The 22,703-nt window shown below is 45.9% G+C and overlaps 1 protein-coding gene across 8 annotated transcripts in view; it reads right to left on the minus strand.

The window, feature by feature from the left end:
* Positions 1-1,009: 1,009 nt before the first annotated feature.
* PRDM11 (PR/SET domain 11) overlaps positions 1,010-22,703 on the minus strand; it is a 50,118-nt gene continuing 28,424 nt past the window's right edge. For 4 of the 8 annotated variants that reach the window (XM_071558603.1, XM_071558602.1, XM_071558604.1 and 1 more), the window contains 3 exons: positions 14,800-14,987; positions 11,094-11,744; positions 1,010-10,241 (listed from right to left, as the gene is read on the minus strand). In XM_071558603.1, the coding sequence (XP_071414704.1) occupies positions 8,077-10,241; positions 11,094-11,744; positions 14,800-14,987 (3,004 nt within the window). In that variant the 3' untranslated portion in view covers positions 1,010-8,076. Of the gene's footprint in view, positions 10,242-11,093; positions 11,745-12,503; positions 12,661-14,799; positions 14,988-18,955; positions 22,149-22,703 lie in introns of those variants that run through there. The other 4 variants (XM_071558607.1, XM_071558608.1, XM_071558606.1 and 1 more) reach the window with 4 other exon arrangements.

A 22,703-nucleotide genomic window follows, 5' to 3' on the forward strand; every position in this document is an offset into this window, starting at 1 on the left:
GGGGTGGCCTAAACCTTTGCAAAGTTGTCCCTGCTATCACTGCCATGCAAACCTGAGCTGCAGCGAAGGATGGCCCATAATCTCTGTGATGCTTTGCTGTGGGGTATATCCCCAGCAGCAGCCAGGCTCAGCCCAAGGAGGCAATGTTTTCAGTTGTTTGATCAGAAAACACAACTTACAGCCCAATGCTAATCCATGGACACATGTACTTGTTTCACAGGTTGTCTCTCTAGTCTGCTCTGATTTAGCAAATATAAGACCCTCCATGTACAAGATTACTTGCATTTCACTGAACTGTTTTAAAAGTTCCTCTGTGAACCCAGCCTCAAGTTGAACTTCATATCAATGAAGAAGAACCCAAAGTTAAGCCAGCCCTTTCTTTTAAGGATAGAAAAAGTCCAGTTTCCCTTGAATTTGGAGCATGTAAAGCTCAGTAAGTCTCTTCATCCTTCAGACCAAACCAGGCACACATGAGAGGTTTTCTCAATATGCATTAAAAGCACAGCCCACAACATCAGAGCCAGTAATAATGCTACCATACCTGACTAGAAAGGGAGCACAGAACCTCAAGAGCACTCTCTCTGCACCCATACTCAAAAATAGCATGTTCTGACATAGCTGCACCAGTGTTGACCCAGGGTGGCCTTGAGCTGCTGGGAGGTGTCAGCTCCTGCTCTGCCAGCTGCAGCCTTGGCACAGCACTGGCATAACCCAGCCCACGGTGAAATGATGCAGCTCCATCACAGGACATGCAGGACTTGATTACCAAGGTGAGGATGTTGCGGGGCTGCAGTGACACTCAGCATGTGAGAGAACCAGTTACCTAGGAGAGAGAGAGCTACCAGCACCTCAGGGGGCTGCAATTAACCTTTCTCAATTACAATCCTGCTCCTGCTCCTTATAATCCTGGCCTGTGGAAGCGAGAATGCATCAGCTTAGATGCCCTTGGTCTGGGAAAATGACATTAACCTTCAAGAAAAATTTAAAGAATTAGCAACCCAACTTGATAAATTTTTTTTATTAACAATCATTTTACATTACAAGGATAATATGACAAAAGGAAAGTTCTCGTGTACATACTATGATATATCAACATAGCTCTATTCGTATCCAGTGTCCTAGGTTCTTTCACACAGGTACTATAAAGCATAGTCTGTAAAGTAATAACATTTTAATGTTCTCCAAAAGAGTGATATTAACATATTAATACATATGTAGTAATAGACGTCTAGATATTTTTCTTTCATTTCATATGTGTGTGTGGTGGGTGAGTGGGTGGGTGAGAGATCCCTTGAAACAGTTCAGCAGGGCTGTGCTTGGATGTGGATACAGAGAGGTTTGGGCAAAACCTCTTGCTTTCTGGAAGTAGAAATGCATTTTTGCTAACTGTTGGGTGATTCTATGAGGATGCCATGACTGGCAGAAAACTCTGTAGCCCTCCTATAGCATTTGGGACATTACAGCATATGAGACATGGTTCCCCCACATAGCCCAGTGAGCTTATTCGACATGAGGTGCAGTGCATGGGAGCCCCTCACAGGGCGGCAGCACCACCAGCATAGGCAAGTGGGAGGTGAGGCTGTGGGCTGAACTCAACCCGAGTGTCAGTGGCATCTGAAGGAGTGGGCTGGGAGTGAGAAAACTGTCTCTGAGGTTTGTGAGGAACAGGTGCTGAGGAGCTCCCCACCAGTGCTGCACAGCTGAGGGGTGTAGCAGAGTGGGGAGCTGCCGCCAGGCAGGAGGCGGCTGAGGTGGATTACCAGTTGTGTGGAGGAGAGGCCTGGGAGAGGGCACTGAGGTGTGTGACAGGGGTTGGGGAAAGCTTGCACAGTGTCTGTTCATGCAATACCAGTGTAACGAGTCATTCGGACATTGGAATTACAACTCACCCTTTTCCGGACTGAAGCCAACAAATAAAACAAATGGCAAGGAAAGCAGTGGTTGCCAGGCCTGGCGTGAAGCTGCAAAAGCAAACCTCATCATTCAACCCTGATGGGAAAGCAGCTCACTGACTAACCGCCAGCTGCCAGACTGCCCAGAGGCACCTCTGAGGTCCTCTCGGGGGTCAGCCAAAGGCTTCAGGATGCAGCGGGGTCAGTGTCCTATGAGCAGGTGTGTAAAGGGAGGGATGGAGGGATGTGGCAGCTATCCATTCCACAGGCACTGGGAGACACCTGGCTGATCCATTTTCTGGATCCACCCCTCTCCTAGCATGGAAATGCTGGTCATGGGAAAACAAGCAACTCTTTGCATGGGCAGGGCAAGAGGGCTGAGCCCTTCGGTGCTTCATCCTAGCAAGGTCCATACGCAGTGTGCTGGGGCCCAAAGGCACACATGCGTCACTGACCATGTCTTCCACACAATCACATCATTCCCTTTCCTCTAGAAAACCTCCCGGGGCCCCCATCCAGGCAGGCTGCTCACTAGCTGAGGAGTGGCTGTGAGACCTGAGAGAGCAGAGCGGCTCCTGCAATAGAACAGCAGCCAGCCTGACCCAATAGAGCTGAACGTGCCTTCCCAGTGAGGAACACACACTCCCATCCATATTGCACCAGATTCATGGTTCCCTCTCATTCACGCTGCTCCAGCTCCATACACCATACCTGCCACCTCTGATGTGGTAGTAACCCTCCCTCTACTCAGTGACACCTTTACTCTCCTGCTGCCCTTATCCCAGCACCACGGCTGTATCACTGACCGATGCCCTGAAGTGAACCCACGCTCTCACCGGGTGCTGTGTGAACACTGGCCAGCGCAGGGTCTCCCTGGAATTCTGCTGGCAACTGCCGAGGAATGCCAGGTGCAACAGCAGAAAACCACGTTTCCACAGCACCAGTACCTGCAGTTGTCAGCTGCATCAGTGCAGAGAGACAAAAGTGCATATGATGGTGGGATATGTATCTGTCCAAGTGTGAACACACAGGACCTCAGCAAGAGGCTCACTTGGGAGAAGACAAGGATGCTCGAGCATTTTTCCCTACCAAGACATTCCCCTATTAAACAAATCTTATTTATCACTTGGTTAACATGCCAGCAGGGAAACCCCTTGCCTAAACACAGCAAAGCCCCTCTCCATAGAGTGCTGTACACATAAATACAGGCCTCAGTGTATGGCTAAAACCATTCCAAAGTCTTCAGTGTTACATGCCTTGTGCTAGAACACAGGGCCAGCCTTACACAAGGGTGGTTGAGTCTATCTCTATATTATATCTTTATATCTACTGAAAACATAGAAATATATAAATATATAGCATTTTATTTATATAAGCATGTGATTTTAATCTCTTGTACTGTGTGCATATGTACTGGAATGTGCGTATATACAATATATATGCATATGTACTGTATACATACACGAACTTACATGCACACATATCATACATATCTCCAAGGGAGACAGGAATTGCATAGGCATTACTGCATTGTATACAATGGCTGGGGGAATCAACGTACCATTTCTCTGCTTTTAAGACCTCTTTTGATAGGGCTGAGAGGGGAATCTGCAAAAGCAGAGGCTGTTGCTACTTATTTGCAAGCCAGCTGTCGCACTGGTCAAACAAACAGCAATCCTCATGAGTTAAGAAAGGAGGGGGAACCCAAAGGCCCCACGGACCACCTGGTTAAGTTTGTGCTGTGAGAAAGAGATGGACCAAGCCTGAATCACATCTGAATAGCCATATCAGCAAAAGCGTGACCAGCACAGGGGACATCACCACAGTCAACTAAAGACTCAAGGCAGACAACAAACCAGGACACTGCCCACCACATCCTCTCACAACCCCCTGTAACTCCTGTGTGCTTTTGCTGGTATGGGAAGAGCTTTGGTCTCTTGTGTAGATTATCCCTGCTGAGATCAGTGTCACGGCTGGAGGGCCTGGACCCCTGCAGACACTGGTGAGCCCTGCAGAAGGACATGTCTGAATGTGCTTCACAAAGTTCTGCTTCACAGCAGGGTAAAGGAGGCAAGGAGCCTGAGCAAAAAGTGGGTAAGGGAAATTGGCAACCAAAAAAATCCCATGAGCTAGAGAAACAAACCCAAGGGTCTGGAGAAGTGTGCATTATTCACTGTCAGATGTCATATCTAAGATGCAGGGGGTAAGAGAATAAAGAGCTCATTTGAGAAAAACTGAATCCTTCTGTCTTTGCAGCCAAACCAGTTCAAGATGCTGTGAGCAACACGTTCAAAACAACTTCCTCCCACTTGCTCAACACAGCAGGAAAGGCATTGATTAAACCCGATGCATGGTGATCTCCAAGCCAAGGAAGCCTCCTTTTGTGCTCCACTGGGCCCTCCCTATGTCTGCTGCTGCCTCCTGGCCTCGTAGCCACCACACCAGGCCCAGGAAAACAGGACACAGAAATGCATCTGCTCCTGGGAAAGGCTGGGGGGCACAGGGAAGCCAGGGGCACTTCACGTTGGTATTACTCCTCCTCTGTATCTTGCTCATGCCAGCACGTTTCCATCCGCAGACTATCTATGGAGTAAGAGCTACAGATCTGAGATAGGTGGTTAAAACTGGAGGGAAAGCTTGCAAAGGACCTGCATTAGCCTAGGACAAAGGCCACGTTTCTTTTCTGACATGGGGGCAACAGGGAATTGTGTTGGAGGCGCTGGCCTGGGCTGGGCTGGCTGCTCTGCCAACCTCTTATCTCTCCCCATCACCAACACAAGGGGTCTCTGATCTTTCCCATGACGGGTATCCACAACATCAAGTGGCAGGGAATCACACATCCGACTGACACTGCTTGCAGGTTCAAGCAAGGTTATTTGCTGAAGAGACAAGTGCTTTCCCTGTGTCAGCTGACTGCCTTGCTGCAAATCTCACTCTGCCTTTAGAAATAAGGGCTGCCAATGAAAGGTGTCACTGATGAGAGCAGGATTTGCAAGTGAACCAAAGGAAAGGACTGACAAGTTGGAGGAATGATTTCTGAACAGGCCTCTGGCAGCTCTTGCCGACTAGGCAAGGCACCATATCCTCCCCAGTGGCAAAAACTAGGAGGCTCAGATCAGGAATAGTAAACAGGCCCCTCAGGTGGTTCAGCACAAGGCCTTGGGGAGCACTCCTGCCTCCAAAGGTGTCTGGAGTCTGTCCTCAAGTATCCCTTCCTTTCACATGGACCAGGCACTTTGATGGGCTTCTGTGCCAAGGTGCTTTTCCTGCTGCAAACAGAAAGGCAGGTGATTTTTTCACTCCATCCACAAAGAGTTACAGAGTTTATGGATTCAATGATCTATGTTCACCTTGCCCATATCCAGGTCAGAAACTAACAGACCAGCAATCTCTCTAATATTTTTGTCTTTTTACATCTCCTTGAGATTTTAAAAGCGAGGGAGCCTGCCATGTCCCCAACAGGCAGCGGCTCCAGGAGTTTTGTGGCAGCACCCTGATCAGAGCCAATTCACCAGGCCTGGAGAGCTACAAGAAACTTCTAAAGAGAAATCCCTACTTTATGGTCAGGCAAACAACTGCCCAAGTCAGCAGAGCCAGCAGAGGGTTTTCAGTTTAATATTTACTTCTCTGGATGAATGAGTCAATTTGATCACATAATTTATAAGGAAAAACAGGAAAAATGCAAACAAAGCCACTTTCTTGCTTGCAAGGTGTTGCATATCGATGTTCCTGTCTGTGACAGTGTGATGCCCTGACCTAGCTTGTGATATTTCCATTGAGGACAACAGGGAAAAGCATCCAGTGCCTACACCCCTGACAGCAGGTTTGGCAGCAGGTGGGTGGCCCTGGCACAGGTGCCCCCACCTACCCAAGCTACCCTCAGGCTGCACATGCTGCCAGAGGTAAGGCAGAGGGAGTAAGTGCTACAGAGGATATGCTGCCTGACCAGTCCTCACTGCTACATTCGCAGGGTCTGCTCTACTCCACTCAGACCACATGACCAAAAGCCCCTGTTTTACAGCCAGGGGGGCAGAGTCAGGACAGAAGGATGGGCCACCACTAGTGCTTTGGGTGGGCTCAGTCCCATAGGGACAGAGACAAACACTTCCAAAACTCTGACCAGCACCAGTCTAGCTGTTCCTGTAGGGTGTGAAAGTTGAACCAGTCCATAGTGGCTTGGCTGCACACCTCTGCCCAGTGCTGGCTGTGAAGTTCTGCTGAAGGCAAAGAGGTTAGCAGGAGGTGAGTGTGACCTAGGTATAAGTGTGTGTTTTCCCGGGGAAGACAGTGTGTGAACCCTGGCAGTGAAAGTGACTCCAAGAGAGATCAGTTCCAAACATGCTACATCTCCATTGAAAAGAAACACAAACGTTTTAAAAAATAAAATAATATTATATATATATATGTATATTTTTATATAAATGAAAAGCTATCAACTAGCAGCAACGGTTCTAGAGATATCTTAGCACCAAGACCAAGGGCAGGGGGGTAACAGGAGAAAGGAAAGGTTCAGTGTTGCTGATACCACCATCACGTTTCCAAACAACACAGCTTGGCACAAAGCTCATCCCTCTGGGAAGTGAGCACATGTTGGCTTGGACACCTTTTGGCCAACAGGCCTCACTCCCATGATGGTCTAGTCAGGTTGGTGCTATCCATGCCACATCAGCAGGGCAAGGCACTAGCATCTGTGGAGTTTTTGCACCTTTTTTGTTTATGTGGTTTGCAGGGGTTTTTTTGGTTGGTTTTTCTTTTTTTAAACCCTGAAGTGATACTGTGTGGATGCCTGGAGTTTGTTTACTTTAAAAGAATAAAACAAAGAAATGCCCCAAGCCCACAGAACAATCTCCTTGTGATGGAAGGTGCAAGTCCACCATTCACATTTTAGCTGGACTCTGCATTCCTTTAAGAAAGGAAGAAATATTTTGCAGGAAGAAGCAGAGCATCCCTTTTTCCTGCTGTCATCAGTCTGCTGTGCTGTGGAACATGTTACCTTGGTCACAAGAGAATACATGAACCTTTGTAGGACATCATCACATGAATATAATCCAAGATAATCTTGCATTGATAGCTCCTGCCACCAAACTGCAGCAGGTTTTTCTTTCAGTCATTCCAAACAAAACAAAACAAAACAAAACAAAAACCCCACAACAATCTAGGATTATAAAGACATAGTATAAATAATGTAAATTAGAATATAATTTTTTAAGCCTGTGAATCTCCGCCCAGAGATGGCTCTCGACTCATTGGCTGTCTAGCTTCCACAGCAGCCCTGGTTTTGAATGAATAGTTGTGTGTGTATATATATATATATATATTTATCTCATACAATATAAAAATATAAATGCAAAAATTTCCCCCTGCCTTCTCTATTTTGCTATTTTATAGTCTGCACATGGCATCATGTTATAATATATGTATGATAGATTAGTACTATGGTTATCATAAAAGGAGCTGAAAGCCAAGTATTACTCTACAGCCCAAAGGTAGGGAGAACTGAGAAAGGGGCATCACAGTTTAGTGGAGGCATTTGTTTCTAAATCAGAATAAAACCCCAAAATCATGCCCCCAGCCCTTCCCTCCTGCCAGTAATCTCTTGAGTGAAGAAAGCTTCCACTCAACAGAAGTGAACTGGGCAGAGCTGGGGAGCTGATGGCAACACAAACAGACGGGATGCTCTGTCGGAAATCAGAAATCTGACGTTTGCTAACAAAAGGCTCAAATGGCTCAATAACTGGACTGAACAATGGAAAGAGAGGCAGAGATAAAAACCAAGGGGAAAACAAATAAACAAACAACTTGAAAACAAAACAAAACCAAAACTGACAACACACATACAAAGGAAACCACCAGGAGGATGAGGCTGACAAAGACCCGTTGTTTAGCTTATAGATTGTTAGGTTTGAACATGTAGAGTATGGCCCCAGCACATGCTTCTAAAGAATGAAATGTTACTACCTACATTGCAGCTGCCATAGTTGGAGACATCAGTAAATGTCTAAACATTGTCTCAATCTTTAAAATTCTGCTTAGCTTCTATCAGACGCACATCGTCTTAACTTTAAATTTTCAGTGTGGGTTTTTCCTTAATATAGATAATATATATACTTTATATAATATATCAAAGTTTAGAGTATAGATTAAAAAAATTATTCAACGGCTTTTTTATCTGAGGCATTCCTTCCTAGATATCAGGGTAAAACTCAGAGCCATGGTCCATGCTCTGCAACATTGGCTTCTGATCAAGAGATGACATCCTGCTCAGCATTTCTGCTGATAGCGCATAACTATTGCCAGACTTCTCCTCAAACCAACTATCTAGTGCCCTTTTGCAATCAAAGTTGGCAATGGGAGGCCCATTAACAGCAATCGTCAACAGATCACTGAGCTGCTCCAGTGTGAGCCGAGAGCGGTTGTTCTTGCGAACTCTCTGCAGGGCAGTGCGCCCCTTCTCACAGCAGGCTGAAGAGGTGGGAAGGACTTTGAGGATCTGAACTATTTTATTTAGAAGGGGAAATCTCTGTTTGTATTTACAAATGTGACTGAGCAAGTCTTTAAAACCATTTTTGGTATAATAATCCACCTTAAGTTCTCGCCACTCCATCAGCAGACTCCCTCGGGTGTCCATCCCCTCTCTGCAAACCTCTCTGGAAAACGATGGGACTGTCTCCAGGTGTTCAAAAATTTGCACCATGTCCTCCTTCCCATAGCTCATGAGCTCATCAGTACTTCTGGGCCAAGCTGCAAGGTCAAATACCTGACAAGCCTTCACAAATGTCCGGCTACGGGAATCAAATCTTTGGGCTAGGATCACCTGGGTCTTCTGGCAGATCTTTTCTCTGATCGACTGGAATTTGGCTTCAGCCACGCGTAGGTTTTTCACAGCAATGCCGTTAAAGCTTTCACGGAAGTTTTCCTCAAACTCCTGCAAGTATTCCCCAGGAGAGTCTGCCAGCCGGCTGATCTCCTGGATGGCCTCCTCTATTTTATCATCTACCTGTGACACAAGAAGGTACTCCCCTTGGAAGACATAGGCAAGGCGTGAAAGCACAGCAATCACATCCAGCAGGAAGTAGATGAGTTTAATTGACTGGTAGTCCATCAGGAACTGCAGGAGGGCCAAGGCAATGGCAGAAGCATCTGCCCTTTGGGTCTGGCCGCTGACATCTTTGAGATGGGCCACAACCTCAAGGTAATCCTTGATTAGAGCATTGAGCACATTCTGCTCCCCAATGATCCACTTCACTGCTCGAATGTCCCCCAAGAACTCAGTTTCCTCACACAGAGTGGCAGCAGTGACCCTCAACTCACACATGAGTCGGGGAGAATAACGGTAGAAACTGAGTAGCTGCTTCAAATTATTTTCTAGCTCCTCCAAACACGGTAGTTCCTTCCCACTGATGGCATCCAAAATCTCCAAGTGGGGCCTATGCACCATAAAGGGCAGGCAGAGAAGCCAGGGCAAGGTCTTTCTGATTGTCATGAACAAGTTGGCTCTCAGGCTGGCAGTAATGTTAGCACCATCAACTCCCAAGCCAACAGTTGGCTTCTCATCCTGCAATCGTATTCCCAGGCTGGAAAAAGCCCGGTCCAATGCTTGGAGGTAACTGTCTGTTGTAGAAAAGCCCAGCTCCTGAAGAGATAGGAATTCAGTTGCCGGAGGCCCATCACTGCTCGTGTACTGCACATAGACTGCAACCGTGTCTGCAAGCAAGTCGTCGCTCTGCCCATCCAGAATGATGCTGAGGAAGGGAGACTGACGGATGCGTTCAACCAGGTCCTCTCTAAGAGCCCGGGCGATATGGTGAATTAAGATTTGGCAGTCTCCTTCATTCATGTACTGATCCACCACCTTGAGTTCACACTTTCTCAGTAGTTCTGCCAGAGGTCGAAAGTCATAATAGGGCCTGCCCTCCAGGGCCAAGTGGTAGGCTGTATTGAAGAGCAGGGTCATATTTCGGCACATCTCTTCTGTCTTCTCTGGGTGCATCCTGAGCTTGTAAAGCTGCAGGCACTTCTTGTGGAGGTTGCTCTGGCTGTGAAGCTTTATTGTGTGTATCTTGAACTGCTTTGAGCCAATGATGAAGGCTGAAGTCCGAGAGGATTGAACTGTGTACTGCCTACAGACATGGCACCACATTTCATTCAATGTTGGAGAGTACCGCAGAAACCAAAACTTTTTAAGCCACTCTTGCTTGAACCGCCGTATCCTCCGGCCTGTCGCAGAAGACATCTTGGAAGGCTCATCTGTAGCAGCAATCATGTCATTGGAAACTGACTCATCAGCAGAATCCACTTCTTGGTCATCATCCTCCATGATGGTGGGAACTGAGATGATGCTTTCTGAAGCTGTAACAAAAAAAACAAAAACAAACAATAAAAAAAGAAAAAAAAGTATGGTATTTATATAGTTGCTGAGCTAGAAAAGCATCCTACTGATGACAGTAGACCATTGCCCAGTGAGCTGGCCACAGCCTCCCCTCTCCTGCCCAGAATACATTATGGATAGAATTTGAATAACGGCTTTGAAAGGAAAAGAAATCAATATTTCTGCATATGAACTTTGCCTCCAACATGCCACAATGAACAGAAAGAAAGGACACTACATCCTGGCCACTTGAACAATACACTGTGTGACTCAAATATTCCTTTTACTGAAGGTTCCTGGCTGCTTGGCAGCATGTTGCTGGAGGAAATGAAATGTATCTTCGGAAAGGGACACATGGTTGTGTTAAGGAAGTGGAGGAAACAGAAAGCGATTTCAACAAGGGACACAGCAGGACATCATTTTATACACAAAGAGAGCACATTTCAGTGTTACCACAGCGTCATTCAGACTTTCTTGGTAGCACGTGAGGCATTGTGGAGGGGCTTCCACTGAAAAGAGAATGCATCAAAAATACAGCAAACAAAGTGTCTGCAATGGAATGTCATTTTTATTGGCAGTGCATTATTGATTACAATGGCAACAAATAGAGCAAGTTGTCATACAGAGTCTTTCCCAGATAGCGTTTTCCACTGTACCCACAGCATCAGCTCCTGGCCCACCCAGTCACAAAACCTGACAACAAACCTTCCATGGAACAACAGGTTCACCTGAATACTCAGAGCAAAATGCTTTAGTTGGGTACACAGCATACAGGCATCTCACTACTCTCCTTAGGCAGGGTTTGGAGATTGCTCTAACTCGGCAAGGCTTACCTGTGGGGTCTGAGAACTCTTGAAGCTCGGATACCTGGGGCGGTAACACAGGTGGCTCAGGTAACTTCCCAGATCTCAGCATGTCTAACTCAGCCTGCAGCTCCCGGATTTTCCTCTTCAGTCGGATGCAGTTGGGACAGAAGGATGTGGTGGGTATTTCATGGGAGTTCCCTTGTGCAGAGGCCAGTGACAGCTCGGTTGGGCTATCTGCTTTGAGTGACAGGGGCTCTTCTTCCTCATCTTCAAGGATGCCCACATCCTTGGCTGAGACAAAAGAGGAGCTGTGGGGGATCTTCCATTCCCCTTCACTCTGGTTTCTGTTGAGGCTCAGGGAGCCATGCTGCATGGCACTGCCACACTGCTCAAAGATGTCTTCAGCCTGGTATTTAGATGCTTTTCTGATGGAAAGTGGTGTACTTGTTGCTAATTGGTTCTCATCAAACTTGCCAGACCCCAAAGAAGCCTCCAGGACATCTTTGAAGATGAGGTCAATTTTTTTTTTCTTTGTTTGGGGGTGGCATTCCCCCTCATCACAGCTGCGCTTATAGGGACTCTTCCCTTGTTTTAAGGTGGTGAACTGGAGTGGCCCCCTTGCATCCTCTTCATTTTCTACATTCTTTTCTGACTTTTCACTCTGTAACTTTCTGTGTCCTAGAAAGGAAAATGGGGGTGGGGATTATCACTGGGAACTGGGCAACATCCCTCAATCTAAAACTCAAACCAAAAAGAACAAAAAGGCAGACTCAATCCCTGTAGGTCTGCATGTTGTGTTACAAGCCAGGGAACTGACACAACTCAGTGGAAACTGAGGCTTGCAAGAGGAGAAGCCCTGCTAATGGGCATGGCTGCAGAAAGAGGTAGTCCTGGGTAGCCACAGCAGAGTAGAACCCACACAATTTAAAGAGAAGAGAAACTACAGGCAGCTTGCTTAACCTAAAGGTATAACCAACCTGTGCTGGAAGAGGACTATGAGGCGAATGACATGGTGGAACCTAATACCCAGAGCCTAAGCGCCATTTTGGCTGGCTGGAAGTCCTGTGCCTGTTTTGACTTGGTAAAAGGTATCAAGTGTACAGCAGTGCAGTGAGAGATTTACACCATTTCATGACAACCCCAGCATCTGTGAACGCCATGGCATAAAGTTTGCAAGCCTCTTTACTCTCCTTCAATTTGGAGGCTGCTGCAGAAATGCAAAGCTAAAGGAGTAAAAATAAGTTGAACTCTTAAAAACCTAAGACTTATTGTCAACTGAGCTACAACGAGTAAATGCCTGCCAAGGATGGCACATGTAGCTTGTCCCAGTGTAGTCTGAGAGCATGGCCATTCAATAATCGGAAAAAAAAATAATAAAAGCAACCTCATACAAATTATTAATTGCTTAAAATAAAGGGAATACCCAGATTTCCTTACCTGGAAATTCAAAAGATGATAGGTTTGTCTCAATTTCCATCATTCTTCTATCTTGTAAATAACTTCAAGCATTGATGGCTTCCCAAACAAGACGCTGCTTTTTGGTTTTGTTTGCTTTTAAAGTGTATTCATGCTTTCATAAGACTTATGGAGCAAATGCTACCATTCCCTCTCTAAGGAGAGCAACGCAGAAAAGATGCAAGACTCAAAACAGTTAGCGTAAAGGCACTGTAAAAAGGGCTGCCTGAATGGATGGGATTTTGCACTGGGTTTGGATGCTGGCTGGGAATCTCGGCCACTTCTTTAGTGAACCCATAACAACAGATCTCATTTTCAACACACTGATGAGAATTTCTATAGACAAAGCTTTGAGTCTCTGTCCTAGTATTTCCCCTATTACAGACTATAACAACTCCTGTCAGAGGTAGAGATTTAGAGAATAGATTCTTCTTTCTTGGTGATTTTTTCCCCAACCAGCTGAGTGTTTCAGCCCAATAGAAAAGCTAGAAATCACAAGATAATCCCTCATATTATTGGTCTCGACTCCACTGATGAGGCAGGTCAGAAATTATCAACGGAAACAAACCCCAGGAAGCATGTTATTTTTCTGAGTTAATAAAGTATCCCACTTCACTTCATTTGACAGGCTCATCTATAGGGCATTTGAAATCTTCTAAATAGAAAGTGACTCAACAAATTTTTGTGCCACTTCCTGGCTACCTCCCAGTGTCCTCACAGCTGAGGCTTTGATGTCTCTCACAAGTCTAGAAATGGCCCAAGTGATGCCCCATTTTAACATCTCTATGCTCCTTTTGTGAACACAGGCAGAGCCCAGCTAGCAGCACAGTGAGCCCACCAAGGTGCCAGGGGGTTTCTGAAATGGTCTCCACAGCTACATACGTTTCTACCTGAGCATGTGTTAGGCTATGGCAGGTTCTGACAAGTCCAGAGGCAGATCTTCACCGCACTTGTTGCACAGAGTAGGATGTGAGTTAACATTTCAGCTCACACAAATCATGACACCATGACAAACCATGACTAAAGGCATGTCTGTGTGCCAGAGCAATAGCTTGTAACCTTGGTGCCTCTCTAGAGTAGCTGGTCCAAGGGCACAGACTGTCTTGCTGTACTTTCAGAAAGTACTTAGCCATCTGGAAGACTAATGTGTGCATGTTATTGCAGTAAAATCCCTGAAGCCTGTACCCTATCACTCAGCGATGCTCATTAACATAAAAAAGCAAATTCATACCGATGTTCATTGAGAAGTGGGAATTGCCCAAGTACAGCCATCACAATGTAACACTGCAAGTGCATAATAATCCTAAGGTAATAAAGATAACCAGCTTTTTCAGGACATCTTGTCCACCCCATAACTGAAGAGGAGACACCTTTTACCAAGTCAAGGCAGCAACAGCAGCTGTGTAATAACATATATGTGAATCTTAATTATAAAGTTGTGTTTAGTGTGGCTGCCCCTCTGAGGCCCTGACATTTTGTATCTAGCCTGGAAATGCTTCTAATTAACTTCAGGTATCAACACTGAATAGAGGAACAGACACATTAAGAATTTTTGCTTTCCTCTAAAGCTTCCTATATTGCTGACAATATGCTGGTCCACAGGACCGCTGGGTTTGTTCCAACATTGGTACTCTTTAGATAACAAGGAAGAATCAGTCTGACAAAGTCTCCTGTATGTTGTACATGTACTCTAAGGTTGTGAGACTAAGGAGTCTCTAGCTGATGTCGCGCTGATCCCAAATTATCTTTCTGAAGAAAGAGGAGATAAATTAAACGAAGAATATGGACATACAAAAACACCAAGGACATATCTTTCATAAGCACATGAAACCAGCTGGAGCTCCCTCATACGGGCTGCTCACAGGAGCCAGAGGGAGCAGCATGTTCAGAGGGAAAACCTAATGCTGTCTGTAGGATCACCAGCTTGGCAATCCAAAGATCAGAAAGTCTTCTGACAGGAGTATTCTGTGGGCCCTGGGTGTTGCATCAGGACCTTGTAGCACACACATGACAAGATGCAACAGAACACGTGACATGACACACCACAACACAAAACTTTCTTTCACGATCTCCATGACAGTGCTTATCTTATTCTTCTTGTACATCCATCCATCCATGCCAAGCAGAGCTGGGGTCACTTAACCAGAGATGTTCTACTTCTAAAAATGCAACTCTATTGACACAACCTGTGCATCACCTACTTCACCCACCCCACTTGACCCAACAACTAGGCAGCCCAAGGGGATCAGAAGAGAGGATGGCAAGGGAAAGGACTCACCACTTGAGAAATTTCTGTTGATAGTCTCCTGGGACATACTATGCAACCTCTTCATGTAATCCTCACTGTACCAGACCCGCAGCTTCTCCCCAGGGTGGATGTCACGGCAGGCACGGAAGTAAATCCTCTCACTGTGCTGAAAGGCCATCAGGTTCTGCTCCCTCTCCTCCCGGGAGATGATGACATACCTGAGGGCGAGGTGACAAGGCAGGTGTGAAGAACAAACTTCTCTCCTGTGCCCCCTCTTGCATCAGAATGGCAACTATGAAGAAGCCAAATAACCTTCAGAGAGAGCCATCAACACAGCCAGACTGGAAAGCATGGAGTTATAAGCAATGGTGTGCAAATTTCCAGAGATACAGAACAATGAACATGGACACCCAAGGAGCACTAAGCCAGTGGGTCCCTTTCTTGCTGGGGAAGGGACGACAACAATGCACATTCAGCCTGAAGAGGTATCTGCCAGTAAGGGTGACATAGACTGTCCTCGGCAGAAATCTTTGCCTAGTGATGGAAACAAGAACTTCTGGACTCCCCACCATCACTTCATATCAAAGAGCTTCCTTCCTTGTTCTCAGGAACATCTGGAATATGGCAGGGTTCCTCTGCATGTCCACTTCCCCAGATACACTGCCTTCCATTTTAGTAGGTAACAGATTTCCTTGCTTCTCTTCTCTCAGGCAAGCAGAATTGAGATTCTAAGGACAGAAACACGGGTACTTAATGTGCATAGGGGCATGTGCTGGATGTACAAGGACATGCCAGTACTGAAAGGTTTTGCACTTGAGAGTTCAGCAGGGTGTGACATAAAAATACAAAGAGCTCTGGAAGTGGAAAGCCCAGCATCACACTGTGGGAATCTGCTGGCGATGCTGACAGAAACACCTCCTTCTGGGCATGGATTTTCCTGATTTCAAAAAGTTAAATTTCAGCCCAGCAAACTATACTTATTCCCACTCCAAGCAACAGGCCCTCTGTGCAACTTGCTAAGACAGATCTATCACTTAGGGTCATATTACTTGCTCTCACACTACTCATGTTCCTGCTAGAGGACAAGAAAAAGGCTTGGTAATACTGGCTCCAGCTGCCACCAGCATTAGCTTGCAACACCTACTCAGGACCAAGAGGATGACCTGTCATGGCATGTACAGACCCCAGAGCAGACCTGAACATTTCATAGCTAAAGCTTATTCTTTTCTTATGCCATTCGTCTTCTATTATTCAGCACTCCCTGCTGCAGCAACATTAATGAAGGCAAGTGGCATATGGCTCCTCTGACATCTGCTGCTACTAGTGCTTGCCCAAGTTCCCTTATATATACACAAGTATTTCTTTGGTGTAAGATATCTGTCAATATTTTCCTTGCATATTCTGCCCTTCTCCAGGCATGTGAATACACAAAAAAAGACACAAGACCACTTCCACATGATCACACTAATGCACACACATAAGATAATAAATTTGGTGAAACTTCCCATAAAACACAGAAAGCAAGTCTGTAGTATCTCAGACTGCCCGAGACTCCAGCAATTCTGCATTTACGTTAAGCAACTGTGCATGTGCCTGCAAGCAGTTGTATTTTTCCTAATATGTGCTACCCAGGATTCTCCACCATCTTCAGTAATTAATGAAACAGTAAACTCTGGCACTGCCAAAACTGACTTTTATTAACACTTATTTTACTTTTGGTCACAAAACAAAAGAACTCTTAAATTACCAGTTTCTGTATTTGTAAAGGAAGAGAGACCTGGACCAGTACAGTGGGAAGGAGTCTAGAAGAGCTGCTAGGCTGTTGCTTCTAGGTGTTAGTGACCACTCCTCAAAAGGTGTATCAGGCTCAGACAGCCATGAGACACACAACCCTTGAAATATACCAATGTGCTGCAGTCAGTCTGATGCCCTGCAGCACAGGAGATCCTAGAGGATGCTTTCCCCAGTCCAAACAAAATGTCAGGAGGCTTCCTAGCATCATCTAAGGAAAGACCCTGCTCTGCATCCCACTGGCTACAACAGAACAGTAACAAGATCAGGCTGTCCCTGCAAAGGAGCCTGGCTACCTGCAAAGATTTACCAACCAGAAGTCACTCAGAGATCCTTAATACAACATAAAGGACCCACATCCCCGCACCCAGCAGCACTGAGGAATTCATGGAGCAGTGCCAGGATGGTCCAGCCTAGTCACAGAAAATTGCATTCGACAGTGAAATTTAGAAAATTCTCTAAAATACAACTTTAAACGGGAAGGGGAAAGCCTGGTTAACTATTCCCACCAGAGCTCACTTTTATTATGAAGTATTTTGTTAAGTATGAGTATGATTTTCCTATTCACCGCTCTCCTGCCTCTACAGCCCTCCAAGTTTCTGCCTGAGAGTGTCCTTCAGCTCTGCTGGCCTACTTTCCATAGCTCTGGCCACCTCCTGGAGCACTGGGGAGCTGGGAGGAGAGAGCAGGAGGGCACAAGCTGCAGCACTGCTGCAACCCTGCAGCATGCTGCCTGCCTGGCCGTTCATTCCTGTCCAGCCTCCTGCAGCAACAGGTGCTGCCTATTTCACCAGGGGCCCTTAAAGGAGAGTTGTGGAATAATCCAGTCTCAAATATATTTCTTCACAGCTGTTCCCAGCTAGGAAGTGGTTTACCCTCCTGGATACTTGCCACCTGTGATACTTCTGTGAGGTAAGGTAAATGGCATGAGATCATTCACACAAATGAACTGGTGCTGCCAAGCCCCAGGCTTCAGTATCCTGAGGCTCAAAAGACAGGTTACAAGGACTGCATAAATTTCATATTGGTCTAAGACACCTATTACTGCTGCACCACAGGTCAGAGGCAGGTTCTTTCCTAGGATGGAGAAGGTCATTCAACAGAGGGGCAGCCTGCTTGGTGAATCAGGGGCACAAACTGTCTGCTGAGGAGAGACTGCATGATCTGCTTTCACTGACACATCTTGTGGCCAAAGGGCTCACATCCTGAACAACTTAACCATTCCTGTGAAGGCTAGAAAGTGCCCAGTCCCCCTCCCAGTGACAAATACTCAATCTGGATTGAGGCAGGGAGGCTACCTTGCTTTGGATACCCAGGACAGGCATGGTTAGGCCGACCCAAGCAATGCACACAGATGGGCATAGCCCTGCTAGCACAGCAGGTTTTCCAAGAGACTGCGACCCCCAGAGGACAAGCAGAGTCATACTGGTCCCAGGGCAGACCCAGCCACCCTCAGCTGCGCCTGGTCCTGCAAAGAGGCATTGCCATCAGCTGCAAGTAGGTCATTTCAAGTCCTGCCCAGTCCCTGGGACTAGTCAGGCTCAAGAACACCACAGATCCTGCCAAAGCTACTCAGGACCAGCCATTGTACCAATGGAGACCAGTTACGACCCATCTGCAGCTACTGGGGCTTCAATCAACACCATCGCTATCAAAGGCACAGCTCCCTGCTCTGTAGGACCACCTTTCCCATAGACTTTCTAGCTAGTGGCAAATAAACATCATCATCTCCCTTTTTTCATAAGCCACAGTCCGCTCAGGACACCAAACTGCAAAGTTTTGGGATGGCTGAGTGAGCATGCCCAGAAAAATGCCAAACTATTTTTTGGCAGCTATGGCCATTCCTCCCAGGGGATGAACAGAGCATCTAGAAGAGACAGCAAAGAAGACCTCTGCAGCTGGAGGATCAGGCTTCTACCCTCCTCTTCTCTGCTATCCACCTGGACTTGCCTCATGCATCCCTCCTGCTCTCTCCATTGCTAACCTTTCATTTTGCCTTGGGGCTGCTCCAAGGACATCCTGCCAGGGCAGAGCACCACAGGGAACAGGCCACGGGCCTTTCCCAAATCAGGTACAGAGCCAGGGTAGGAGATCCTGTGCAAGAGAGCTGCCACCAGCCCATGCTGATGCCATGGGATGCCATACCCACAAACCCTGCCTCAGCACTCTGATGCCAAGTGCCTCCAGGAAACCCACATCTTGTCAGGCTTGTTACTAGCTCAGGCAAAAATTGTATGAGAGAAACAAATGACTCAACAGCAGCTGTGTTAAAAGTGTTATATATTTATTGCATTCTTAACAAAAATACTTTTAAAGAGAGATTTTTTTTCAGCATGTACAAGACATGGAGATACTGCGATTAAGCACAGCAGTTTGCTTTGACACAGGCACTTACTTCAACAGCCAGTTAACATGATGGGTGCAGGAGGAAGTATCCTTTGCGAGCCAGTACAGAAAAGCCACTCCACCGAGGGGTCTACACAGGGCAGGAGATACGTCCCCAGATCTGGGCCAATCTGTAATAGTCCACAGAGGAAACTGGGGGAGACATCATGCAGTTTACTATAAAAGGTCCTTTCTCCTGACCAGTGCCCAGCCTGTGGGGATTTGCACTGAGGGCTGTGCATCCTTCACTATGATTCTCTCTCTAAGCACATCTGTGTGGGCAAACTGATGGCAGCAATGATGCTAATTCCCTCCAGTTCCCAGCACCTGCAGCAGTCTCCTTCTCCGCAAACCTGAGGGTTCCCAGAAGAGATTCCCCCTGGACAACATCAGAGACCCTAATCTTATCAGTATATCCATGGGAGAATATCAGCAGAGACCAAATATTATAAAAATATAAAATACTACTTTTAACATATAGCAGCATCATATTGACTCAGAAAGCCTTTAAAACCTATCACCCTTTTTTCAGTTCTCCCTGATTCATAAATTAGATCTACTTTGCTAGATTTCCCCATCTCCCTTTCATATGAAGACAGACTGTGACTTTTGCTGAATGAAAACGTTACAACAGAAGTAAAAGGACATCCTCAGAGGAAGCTGAGCAAGTTCTACCCTGGTCTGGCACCAGCACTACAAGGAATGTACTCTGCATGAAACCAGTCAGGTCATTCCTCAGAAAGAAGGCTTTTCTCCTAGCCAGACCACTGCTTCCTTGAGTAGGGGCCTTTTACTGCATCACTAAAAATAAATTACTTAAATAAAAATTACAGAACATCTGGGAAAAAAAAGGAAAAGCACATCAGGAACTCCTGACAGCAGATGAATGAACTTTCCAGAAGAGAAGCTAGTGCACTATACTTTCAAAGGTCAGGCCAGACAGATTAAAGATCCTTAAAGATCACACAAAACAAGCCATCCTTCTGCTATATCATGCTGTCTGTGTTCAATTCCCACTGAAGTTTTCGTAAATTTTTGGCCAAGTTTGTAACCCAGACATGGCATGTTGATGCACACTCATATTAACTGGAATAGGTTCCTGCAACCCACCTCCACAAACAGGATGGCCAGGAGATCAGTGGGGTGCTGTGTGTGGTTAACACTTTGGCCCTTTTCCCTGCTGAAACATACAATAATGATCCAGATTTTTCCAGAAATGAGGGCAGCATGGTAGACGCAGATGTGCAAATCAAGGAGAAAACAGATATGTTAAAAAAAAAGCTACTGCTTTAGATCCACTTCTGCCAGATTTCCCAATCTCCCTTTCATCTGTGACTTTTGCAGAATACAAATGTTACAATAAAAGGACATCCTCAGAGGAAGGTGAGCAAGTTCTGCATTATCACCACTTGAGGTGATACTATTGAAGCCTAGTTCCAGAATCAGGGTTGTACATGGGAACTGCATACAGCACTAAAGCAATTCAGATGTTGTAACACAGTTCTTTCTTGCATCTGTATGGGAAAAGAAAGCAGTATAAAACCAACATGTCTAAGATTTTAACCTGCAGCTGTAGATTTAGACTGTAAACTCTTCACCACAGGAGACCACAATACAGATCCTACCCTAATAACACTAACTGCAGAGTAATGCACTGAAGCTGACAGAATTGCAGTGAAACAAAACCAAACTGTTCTGGAGGACATAGGCAGGGGCCCTATATCTTTTGTTGTTTCCAGGCAGTCTCTCATAGAGGGTGAGATGGTTCAAAACTGAAGATTACAACATGCAAGAAAATAATATGATACAATTACCTTTAAATGCCATATTATGAAATAATTCTATTTTAACTGCAATTATGAAGGGTAGGTAGGAGTTTCAACTGGAACAAACAAAATTTAAATTCTTTAATATAAGTGCATGTGGTACTGCAGGATCCAGGCCCATGCATCATAGCCCTTCTCAAAAGTCTAAAACCACACACTGCTCAGACCTGTCCTCAGCATCATCCCCTTTTCCCCTCCCTGCCTAAGTCCTACTTTTACATGTCTCTCCCCAGACCTGTGTGTAAGTTACAGTAAGTCCCAGATTGCTCACTATCGCTGAATGCATGATAAAAAACCCAAGCAATAAGTCTGTAGATTCCTAAGGTTGTATTTCTGCACACACTGCATATACGAATTTTCAGGAAGATGATGGGAAGGTAGTAGTAAGGTAATTTGTTAGTTGACTGCAAAGGGAGCTCCATACCATGTTGTCTCTATAAATAACATTTCATAGGCATGGGAAGAGATCCAGATTATGATTACTATTGCATTTCTTAGTTTATACAGTATTTAAAGCACAGGGAAGTCAGTGAAAACTTCTAGTCTCTATGCACAGAGAGATGTCCTACATTCCAAGCTCTATAATATTTGAGATTCCTCTTTGCCATTGCAGAGGGATAGTCCTACTATTTAGCTGCCATAATTCATACAGCTCTGTTAGTTAGCAGGGGGATGGATGTGTTGGGTCAGCTGTTGACTTTCCCCACAGAATATTGATACACATAGAGAAGCCATGTGAGCATGCAGCAGTTCAGAAAGGGGCACCTTTCTTTACTTTGTACAACACAGACTAAAAATGATATTTTCTCTTTTGTGACCTGGTAGACCGTGCAGAAGTTGTCAGTTTTAGAGGGGTTTGGTTAGACTCTGCACTAGGCTCCAGGGGCTGTTTAGAGCAAGCTTCTTGTTGACAAGATTCTTGCATGACACCAGGATCTTGTATCCTATGGAAAGCCTGGACCCCATCACGTATTTCTGTTAATGCCTGGCACATCTGGCCAACCTGGCTGGTGAGGTCAGCCATCCTCTGACTGACGGCATGCATGCTGTCTGCCATGTCCCTGTGAATGGCCACCAGCTCCTGGCAGAACTGCCTGAACAGGTCTGTTTGCTGTACATGGGAATGAAGAAGCTGGCGATTGAAGCTGGAGAGGGGTGGGCTCCTTGTGCAGGGGTGCGGGGGTCTGCAGAACGAGGTGGTGCGCGGGGATGCACAGTGCAGTTCCTGCCTTTGGCTGCTAGCTTCCGAGTGCTCTGATGAGGAAGAAGTGTGGAGGAAGGAGGGCTCGGAGAGCTGACTGACTCCAACACCAGCCCTCTGCAGCGAAGCGAAGTGGTGTTCCTGAGAAGTGCCTGGCATCTCTTCATCTTCATTAGCTTAAACAGAAGAGGAAGCACGAATTATTAGTGTGAAATCCCTTACAACTCTGGCTTCTGTTTCAGGGTGTCACAAGGAACATGGAAAAAGGGTTTTCCCCTCCCCTCAGTTTGTCATTTCAGACAAGCCTGTAGCTTCTAATGCATAACTTAACATGCAAGTGCTGCAATGTTAGCATCTGGGTGAGAAGCTTAGCAATAAGAAGCTTGAAGAATAGGTGAGCCCAAGCTATTATGGCATCCTGTCCACAGCACTGTTTATTACTAGAACAAAAATCTATTTCAGACAGTAGCAATGACTTCCCTTTCCCAAAACCATGAGTAGCTAGCACACTCCAATATTTTGGAGGAACACAGACTCCTCACGCAAAAATCCTGCTCCCATGTCATTTCTTACATGCCCTGCACTGAGGAAAGAAGATATAGTATTTGCTGCTTGCAAAGTATGTACTGCAAAGCCACTATGTAGCTTGGCATCACTAAAATAAGCAGGCCGTCACGCATAGCAGCAACAGGACCCTGTGTTAATCAGGTAAGTATACTTGATGCAAAATC

The sequence above is a fragment of the Pithys albifrons genome, chromosome 6 (assembly GCF_047495875.1).
Source record: "Pithys albifrons albifrons isolate INPA30051 chromosome 6, PitAlb_v1, whole genome shotgun sequence".
Taxonomy (NCBI): domain Eukaryota; kingdom Metazoa; phylum Chordata; class Aves; order Passeriformes; family Thamnophilidae; genus Pithys; species Pithys albifrons.